The 10,853-nt window shown below is 37.1% G+C and overlaps 1 protein-coding gene across 4 annotated transcripts in view; it reads right to left on the bottom strand.

Moving 5' to 3' along the window:
* Window positions 1-7,866: 7,866 nt before the first annotated feature.
* LOC139444700 (GRAM domain-containing protein 4-like) overlaps window positions 7,867-10,853 on the bottom strand; it is a 77,839-nt gene continuing 74,852 nt past the window's right edge. For 3 of the 4 annotated variants that reach the window (XM_071225627.1, XM_071225629.1, XM_071225628.1), the window contains exon 19: window positions 7,867-8,226. In XM_071225627.1, coding sequence (XP_071081728.1) covers window positions 8,044-8,226 — 183 coding nt within the window. In that variant the 3' untranslated portion in view covers window positions 7,867-8,043. The remainder of the gene's footprint in view (window positions 8,227-10,853) is intronic. The other variant, XM_071225630.1, reaches the window with a different exon arrangement.

The raw sequence follows: 10,853 nt of genomic DNA, 5'->3' as shown, positions 1-10,853 counted from the left end.
GGAGCTGGCCCTGGCCCACGGCGAGTGAGGCCGTACCCCTATCGTCTATACAACTACTGTACTTTATCGTAACTCCTATACTTTAATACAGACGTACAACAGTCGTAGCGCTATGAACGCACGGGACATAGTTCCACAAAGCGAGATTCGCGCTAAGAGATTTCACGTCAGCGTACAATAGTAGTATGGCTAAGATCTCAGGGATGGTGATCCCAGGTCATCCTTCACTTGCACGAGTTGTATTCACATGCAGGAACTTGATGAAAGAAAATCGTTCTATTATCAATACGTTTTCCACTTACTTCAACATAAAAGTTAATAGAAATATATCTGTCTTGGAGTTTTCTTCATTCGGCCTCCTTGGAATGCCCACAAAGGATACAAAGAATTAGTTTTTACAATAAATTATATCCACCATCATTGGTACTGAAAATGTAGACATATAAAATCATTCAAGGGATTTACATGGGTCTATCTATTTGTGAGTCATGGAGGTGAGGTGAAATGGGGTTTAACGTCGCGCCCAAGATTATTGCACTTATATAGCGACGTGTATGCACGTGTGTGTTCACATTCATGAAAACGGGAGTCATTGACCACTGTGACCCTGAGACTGGCGACATAAGGGCTGAAGCACATATCACCTACCATCATATACTCCTGTAGCCCTTATCCGTGAAGATCCGGGTTACAATAGGTCTTCAGCAACCCATGTTACTGGTCATGATCTCAAATGAGTTCGAAAATTGGTATAGTAAATTTCCCTTTTTCACAGAGTTACTGCATACTGTGTGAAATGGAGACAAGTTTTCTCAGAAACTACTGAAGTTACATGAAGTCGAAAATTGATTCTGTAAAGATGCTTATACAGAGTTATGGCCCTTGATCCATGTTATTTTATTTACTACAGTGTGTGCAATGGAGACAAGTTTTCTCAGAAACAACTGCAGTTAGCTTATCTAAGATATACTTATCACTACGGAATCATTTTGTTCCAGAGAAGGAGCCTTTTGTGTGTTTTAATTTCCCATTTAGTCATTTTTTCTGATGACAAAATCCGACCCAAGAGCCCATGTCTTCTTGAGGCTTTGTAGGACTCTTTGTTTTTGGTTTATATTTGAAACCGTGCATTGACAATACCTTGCCACTAGGTGTTTTCACATTCTGAAATCAACCTATACCAGGTCTTGGTCCCGCTCACACACAAGTAGAATAATCTGTCTAGTAGGAATAGTTATACACACAACAAAGACGTAGAAAATGTTGGATTGTTTTCATTATCATATATAAAATATTCACCCTGTATACAATATGATCACATACGATGTGGGCTGGCGTAAGGCACATGAAGACACACAAGGATTTGGCAACTGAAGCTATATACACACACACATATACAAACATCACAGTCTGGCCATGCACACAGTGTCATCAATACCCTCGACCTACATGGCCAGGAACATGGTATTATGCAAGGTGTCCACACATAATAAATGGATCACATCCAGGCCACTTCAGCACAGAAGCTGCACATTTACCAATGCCACTGAAGAACAAAAGTGGTACTTTTTTCCATGACGGAACTAAATCGGATGAATGATTGTACCAGTTATACCTTAATTCTCAACTAGTGAGTGAGTTTGGTTTTACACCGCTTTTTGCAATATTCCAGCAATATCACGGCGGGGGACACCAGAAATGGGCTTCACACATTGTACCCATGTCGGGAATTGAACCCGGGTCTTCCTCCATTCTCAACTAGGTATGATAGATAGAGTAAGACATTATTGTAGGCATGGAGGATACCACCTTCCAACGAATAACTGTTCCTTACAGTACCAAAGAGGATCTTGTTTGGATAATGGTCCTGAGTGGCCGTTGATCATCTGATATCTGATCATCTTCATTAGAACATTATGGTTAAATTAAATGTAATTAAACTTTCCTGTACACAAGGTGGGGCGACACTTTTGTTTCAGCCAACCTGAACAAAAAGGCTAAATTAGAAAGAAGTTTAAATTTATTCCTCTTGGCCAATCACTCCATCATTTGATTAATTGAAAATTAGATTGATATATCTTCAAAAATGAAACAAAAAGTAACAATGAACATTTAATGATGATAGTTAATCAAATGCATCATGAAACCATATGCCAGAAAATATATAATTTTGAACTACCCAAGATACTTCAGCAGGTATGGCATCCATGTGGAGGAAGCATCATAGACCGTCTACCTCTATAGCTGTAACACAACATTGTGGCAACATGTTTAAACTGATTGAAAATAGATATCAAACAAATATACATACCTATCAATAAATTATATAAAAACAAAACTGTCATATACATGTATATGAGAATATTTTGATACAATCTTGAATTATTTCACACTCTCAAACATAATATACAGACATGTACAAAACACTTTTATATATCAATACATATACATCTCCTCTGAATCTATCTAATTTGAGTTGTTAGCTTCATAATAAACTAAAGCATGTGATACAATCAATCAATCAATCAATCAATCAATCAATTCCTGCTTTGAAAAAGTGTTCAGCTGTCACGGAACAATATAAGGACTAAGAAATAAAAAAAATCAGTTTAAGGAAATTGAGTAAACACTGATGTGTGTACAATAAACATTTTCTTTTTCTACAGCATAATTTAATCCCCCCATTTAAACTCTCATTTTCAGTGTTAAGTTTGAAATGTTCTGACCATGGAGGCACCATTATCTATGCATTGGTGAGTCCAAGGGACTCTAGGGAATATACTTTGAAGGAAAATCTGGTCTGTCTGAATATTGATTGTATTTCTTATCCCTATCAATATCTATATCAGAACAAAAATATCAGATAAATCTGGCCCCCGTTTCTAAATAATCAGTTTCAATTCTTCTAACATTCACACTTAGGTGCATCCAGTAGGACTTGCAGAGGATATTATTTGAGTCCACAATTATTTATCCCAAAACAAATACAACTGATTGTCAAAAAATATACTGACACACAATGAAAACACATTATCAACTTTTCCTCAAAGACAAAAAACACTTTAAGCAGTAAATCTTTCCTCGCATATTTGCATATGTGTTTTCAAAGTGTTTCAGAGTAAAAATAGTTTAGCTTAAGCCTGCTGGTAGCTTAAGGTACGGAGACAATGGCTTGCTGCGACTACAACACACAACATCACACTTGGACAGCATTCACTGAATCAAAGACGGTAATCACATATTTGACTAAATCATAATAAAATGAAATAAAATCTCATAAAATAGCTCAAGCTTAAAACATATGAAAAATAACATTGGTCACATTTTATGCTTTGAGCAAACAAAATAAAAGCTATAGAAAACTCTTGTCTGCTGTAAAATTGCATTAAATTGTATCAATATGAATCATACGACTGACTTGTCTTGGTATTTACATACTAAATATTTGAACTTAGTGTCAATATGAATCATAAACGTTGAGATGTATTTTGAATTTTCTGTTCTTCATATACACAAGATTACTCCAAACAGCTCTAGCTAGTCACCTTCCAAACATCATATTCTGAGCAGGAAGATCACATTACGAACAGAATGACTGATGGCCAACCATCTTGTCAGTTACATGTACTACGAACACTGATGATAGTTGTGTGTTGCTGTATAGAAACAAATGCAGAGCTACAGATAAGCTGCGTATTTTTGTAAAATACCTCACAAAAATATTCAAAACCAAATTACTTTCAATTAACTTGCAAAAGGAAATGCATGCATTAAATGAAAAACTCAAATGTATAAAAACAGCCCTAGTAAATACCCAATGAAGCTTTTTCAGCATGCATACAACGGAGCTCATTTACGCAACACAATTACGTGCTAATTTACTGAGTCAAGCCTATATTTAGAACCGTTATATACATCTAAAACATTATTATTTTTCTTTTGAAATCTCAAAATGTGTAGTCTTTCTGGGAAAAAAACAATAGAGCGACGAATAGATGAGTGAAAAAATATAGGTTACCCAATGAAAAATGTAATAACCCAATCAAAATAGAAACCTTCGAGTAAAAATTCAGTTGCTTAAAAAGTTATCTGGAGCTCTGCAAATGGCAACATTTCAACTTCTGTTGTGTACACTCAACACCATGGTCAAGGCAATACAACTATACAGACGCATTTGTAACGAAAAAATATATGGAGGTGACATTCGATTGGCTAACCATGTCTTTGGAACCATGAACCCCCAAATATCCAGGCCATGCTCCCTAACAGACTACTGTTTCCTGGTTGGCTGAAAATAGCATGGGCAGGGCTGGTGTTGCATCACTGCAAGGAACAATGTCACTGTACTTTTGTGTAAGTCTGTGAAGATATTATTATTGATGTATCTATCAATCAGAATTGACTTCAACATGTTTTGCCTTTACTGAGTTATTAACATAAAAACGACCCATGAAGACCCGGGTTAGAATCGGTCTTCAGCAACCCATGCTTGTCGTAGGAAGCGACTAAAGGGATCGGGTGGTCAGGTTCAGTGACTTGGTTGATGCATGTCATCGTATCCCAGTTGTGTAGATCAATGCTCATGATGTCAATCACTGGATTGTCTGGTCCATACTTGATTACTTACAGACCGCTGTCATGTAGCTGGAATATTGCTGAGTGCGCTCTTCAACAACAAACAAACAAAGAAACAAATAACATAAAAACCCTTGTTCGTGCTACACAGATAAACAGAGTGACATTATATTTTTACATTAATACCTCCATAAAAGAAACAAAAATAACTTCATATATAAATAGTTCCTCAACAAAATGTTAATGATGAAGTGACACACATTGTTGGTCATGCAGATATTAGATATGCATATTTTTTGGTGAATGTTTTAGTTAGTATTTGTCCAAATATAAAATAGTACTTTTGACATTTTCTTTCAATACCTCATATCTGAGGGTTGAGCAATAAATGTTTCTGACAAGACATGGAAGTACTCAAACCAGGCTGAAACTAATCTGGCTACCTCCCGTAGTGCATATATACAAGTGCATGTGTCTTGTCTGGCAATATTAGCATATATCATATTACCATAATCAGTGCAAAGACAGCCCCTGAGGCTTGACATAAAACCTTTCACAGCAAATTGTTATCAGTCTGTGAAAACAGCTCTTTCAAAATACTATAAAACGTGATTCATACAAATAAAAACTCTATGATGACATCAACATTTTACAAAATTCACAAAACTCTGTTTTATTCTTGGCATCAGAATTTGATGTTCTTAGAAAAATAGCTTCTAAAGAATGTTGACAGCCCTATTATTCATGCACCAGCGATGTAAGTAGAATACATCAGTCATAAGGCTTTGATTATCAAGCAGTAGCTTTTAGCACATCACACTGATATGATGAGTCATGAACCTTTTCTAAAAATATGGGGATAGAAAAAATATTTCTGTTCATGAGTCTCATTTGAAAACTATGCAATCCCATCCTGAGATATAAGAGATTTCATTCAAACAGGGTTGGACTGAATCAAATATCAAAATAATTTAATAAAAAATAAATAGAATTCAGGCAATCTTTTGATCATTATTGCTTTAAATCATAAGAAATTGCATTTCCTTTTAGTGTAAAAATATTCTTGGATTAAGAGCTAAATCACATTATAAATCACAAAAAAAAACACAGGTCCATGGTAAGACTTGCACAAGTCTCTAAGGCAATAATTATTAGTTTAAATCATAAGTTCTAGATTAAGTAAATAATAAGAACGAGTTGTCCCTACAAGAGACTGGAGTCCACATATCTAGACTTGCCTATAAGGAGCATAGAATTACCACACATCTATGGACCTTTCTTTCAGTACAGCCTTGGAGCAAGGCTAGTCCATGGTTATATATAATGATCTGATAAAGAGACACCAACCCGTGTGCGAAATACGCTACAGTCGGAAAGCGCACGTTAAATCTCCTATATCAGTCAGTCAGACACCAACTCAATTAGGAAATTAACACTACCTGTCATGGTTGGGGGCTAGAATTAGTAACTCAGAATGAGGAGTAGTCACCATCCGTATGATTGATTACATGGTGTTGGCAAACATACTCCACTTTGGATAGGGGTATTTTTAATCTTTCCATTATGCACAAACTGTATGTTTAAATGCAGCTGACAGCTGATTATCCCTGTCAAATGTTGAGTAGCATATAAACCAGTTGCATTTCATTTGATTACCCAAACCCGTCCAGGAAACCTTCCCATCACAAGCCATAACAAGTGTTAATCAACTGATTATTAATTGGTTGGGTACACATGCATTATACCGGACACCAATCCGCCATGTTTGTTTGATGCTACCAATAAAGTATTTTGTATCTACTTTGATACTTAAAGATTTCATTCACTTAAAAAAGCATTTAATTCAAGCCGTTTAGTGGGGGACACCCCCTGTTGTTTTAGCGAGGCGACAAAAATGGAAAAACATAGAAACCGTTACTTAAGAATGAACTACCACATCCCTTACCAAAATGGCAAAAGGTTCCAGTGTACAGCATTCTTGCCACTGATTGTTTATGTGATGATGCATGTTGTGGTGGGTGAGTGAGTGAGTTGGGTTTAACGCCGCTTTTAACATTATTCCCTAACTTAATGGTGGGAAGTCATCAAACAAATTTGTAATATTAAAAGGGTAAGATTATTTTTCAGGGCATTATGTGGTTTAATGGCTGGATAAAAACCTCACAACATACGTTACTGATTTCCAAATAGCAACGTCATAGAACACTATATAGGATGACGTCACAAACAAGAAACATTATGCCAATGACATCACATAACAATAGAATAGATAGCAACCGCCGTTAAGGAAATGCGCGCTGCTGTCAGATAAAGTGGCCATCAGATTCTAATAACATGCAGGCATTTTTGACATCACATAACAATAGAATAGATAGCAACCGCTGTTAAGGAAATGCGCGCTGCTGTCAAGTTAAAGTGGCCATCAGATTCTAATAACATGCAGGCACCTTTACATCACATAGCAATAGAATAGATAGCAACATCAAGGCATTTATATGATTCTAATAGTTTAATTTAAATGTTTGGGCAGAATTTGGTTCAAAATATTGAAACGATTCTGCCCAAATGGTAATGTTTGGGATCTGTGTACATATGCCCTGGTGTTCGTGATGCATCTGCCCACCTACACAACCATCATGAAGTTCAATGGAGGACGACTTTCCGTCAGCAGCCAATAAAAAATATTTTTGTCATGTTGAGGACAATCACCAACAATGAATTCATACATAAGGGCGTGAAGGTACATATATTTACACGTTGATGGACTTGACATACAGCCTTGACGGATGTGACATGAAACATTGATGGACTTGGCATGAAATATTGATGGACTTGACATGAAACATTGATGGATGTGACATGAAATATTGATGGACTTGGCATGAAATATTGATGGACTTGCCATGAAACATTGATGGACTTGACATGAAACACTGTACAGTATCAAAGCTAGCACAGCTGCCACACTTGGATGTGGGCAGGATGTCGCAGCTATTGTCTCAGGGACCAGTCATTTGACAGTCAGAGGGTTGGGGGGCTGGTACTTTTTCTTAAGACATCATTTGTTAAAAAAGGGAGGAAAAACATTTTACAGCCCAAAACTGCTCACTGGACTTGCTGGTGAGTGAGTGAGTGAGTGAGTGAGTGAGGGTTAAATAGTGTGGGAGAAAGGCCTAAAGTGATGTCTACCTTTTATAATTCTGTCACAAAGAATTATTAGCGTTGGCAGATCCAGAAGGGTAACCAAATGTCGTGTAGACAACTCCCCCCACCAACACCACCCCCCCACCCAACTGAGAGGATTTTGTTATTGGACCCCTCCCTTTTGAAAATGCTGGATCCGCCCTTGCCAATCCATACCCTAGAATATCAAAGGATTTGTCCCCTTATCACTAATCTCTGTGAACACACCATTCGTCAGTTGAGCTGTCTCCTTGGGCTGGCTTCGTGTAGTCCTTGTTGAGCACTTTAGTCATACGATGCACCAATACTGAAATTTTGAAACTGTTTGACCTTTCCTCTATTTCGTGAAGTTGTAGTTGTAGTTTCTGGCAACTGCCCTGTAGCCCATGGCAACTCATTGAACAAACCATAATCTTGCATGCTGTCGAACAATTCATCTCGATTCAGCAAACCTCCTAGAATCAGCGGCTGAAATGAGACGGACATGATCTGGCTGAAAATGGGTTGGACATGATTATACTGGATGTGTGTTTTCTGTCAAATTGCTGGTGTCTGAATTAGATGAAAGGTACAAAAATATAACCAATGTCACTTTAAAGTTTATGAAGTCTTTTAACCATCCTCTGTTTCTTAACAGTTACTTAGCTGAAACATTTGTACAAGAAACCATCTTGTTTTCTAGCAGACGAGTCAATATTCATCACGCAACAGGTCAATACCGATCATGTGACGAGTCAATATTCGAGGTCAGTGTCACATGATTTCAGAATCTACATTGAAGTGTATTGTTTCGTTTGTACAGATTTGGAATTGCAAGATTTTTAATAGAGGTATAACAACAGGAAATAATGAAAATGCATGCTAACTGAGAAAATTTACTTATGATAAAGATTTCACTAATACTTTGACGAGATTTACACAAGGAAACACTTGGAAAATCCCTTTTTTGTCCTCCTTTAATCTACAATTCTCATGTGGCATTAATGTGAAGCTGCCATAAAAGCAGTTGTTAGGCAAAGCAAATATGGACATTTTCGATGTATCATAAGCTGCATAACAGTGAGTTAAAACTTAACGTCGCATCGGCGTTATTTCAGCCATATAGTGACCAGAACAAGCTGATATATATACAACTGAATCCTGAATGCAAACATACACATAAAAGTATTACAGTGAATACACACAGGCACATAGCTAATCCCATGCAATAATGTGCAATTGTCAGTAGTTTCAACCAAGGTCACAGTGCAAGTCAATCATTTAAGAACAAACATGTGACATGCTAAATTAGTCAGATTGTTCAACTGCAGCCTCACTCCAGTACCTAGGGCATGAAAGGGTGCAAGAAAAAAACTGAAAAAGGAAATGAAGTGAATACAACATTTCGCGTGTCGAAACCAAAATATACAAGCGTTGAGAACAAACGCTCATGTCTCAATCTGTAATAAACAAGGGGTTATGTTAGTGATGATCTATTGAAACAATGCATGGACCAGTGATGATCTACTGAAACACTGCATGGACCAGTGATGTTCTATTGAAACACTGCATGGACCAGTGATGTTCTATTTGAAACAATGAGGGACCAGTGATGTTCTATTGAAACAATGCATGGACCAGTGATGTTCTATTGAAACAATGCATGGACCAGTGATGTTCTATTGAAACACTGCATGGACCAGTGATGTTCTATTGAAACACTGCATGGACCAGTGATGTTCTATTGAAACACTGCATGGACCAGTGATGTTCTATTGAAACACTGCATGGACCAGTGAGGTTCTATAGAAACACTGCATGGACCAGTGATGTTCTATTGAAACAATGCATGGACCAGTGATGTTCTATTGAAACACTGCATGGACCAGTGATGTTCTATTTGAAACAATGAGGGACTAGTGATGTTCTATTGAAACAATGCATGGATCAGTGATGTTCTATTTGAAACACTGCATGGACCAGTGATGTTCTATTGAAACACTGCATGGACCAGTGATGATCTACTGAAACACTGCATGGACCAGTGATGTTCTATTGAAACACTGCATGGACCAGTGATGTTCTATTTGAAACAATGAGGGACCAGTAATGTTCTATTGAAACACTGCATTGACCACTGATGTTCTACTGAAACACTGCATGGACCAGTGATGTTCTATTGAAACACTGCATGGACCAGTGATGTTCTATTGAAACACTGCATGGACCAGTGATGTTCTAATGAAACAATGTATGGACCAGTGATGTTCTAATGAAACAATTCATGGATCAGTGATGTTCTATTGAAACACTGCATGGACCAGTCATGTTGTAATGAAACAATGCATGGACCAGTGATGTTCTAATGAAACAATTCATGGATCAGTGATGTTCTATTGAAACACTGCATGGACCAGTCATGTTGTAATGAAACAGTGCATGGACCAGTCATGTTGTAATGAAACACTGCATGGACCAGTGATGTTCTAATGAAACAATTCATGGATCAGTGATGTTGTAATGAAACAATGTATGGACCAGTGATGTTCTAATGAAACAATTCATGGATCAGTGATGTTGTAATGAAACAATGCATGGACCAGTCATGTTCTATTGAAACAGAGCATGGACCAGTCATGTTCTATTGAAACACTGCATGGACCAGTCATGTTGTAATGAAACAATGTATGGACCAGTGATGTTGTAATGAAACAGTGTATGGACCAGTCATGTTGTAATTAAACAATGTATGGACCAGTGATGTTGTAATGAAACACTGCATGGAACGGTCATGTTGTAATGAAACCATGTATGGACCAGTCATGTTGTAATGAAACAATGTATGGACCAGTGATGTTCTATTGAAACAATGCAGGGACCAGCGCTGGTCCAAAAACAAAAACTTACACCTTAAATTATAATTTGTCACCCAATATCAGTGTTATCATGGACTGTAACAAGTGACAATAACTGACAGCAAAATGAACAAAACAAAGGTCAAAACAATGAAACTATACTAAAAACTGACACACTGTTATGTGAGATTTTTTTAAAATACCAAACAATTATCTCACTGGGGCATCTTTACTATTACCATCAATGATTAAATCCAAACT

This window comes from Haliotis cracherodii, unplaced genomic scaffold (genome assembly GCF_022045235.1).
Source record: "Haliotis cracherodii isolate W230 unplaced genomic scaffold, xgHalCrac1.p SCAF_6, whole genome shotgun sequence".
Taxonomy (NCBI): domain Eukaryota; kingdom Metazoa; phylum Mollusca; class Gastropoda; order Lepetellida; family Haliotidae; genus Haliotis; species Haliotis cracherodii.
This window is presented reverse-complemented; position numbering and strand designations above follow the sequence as displayed.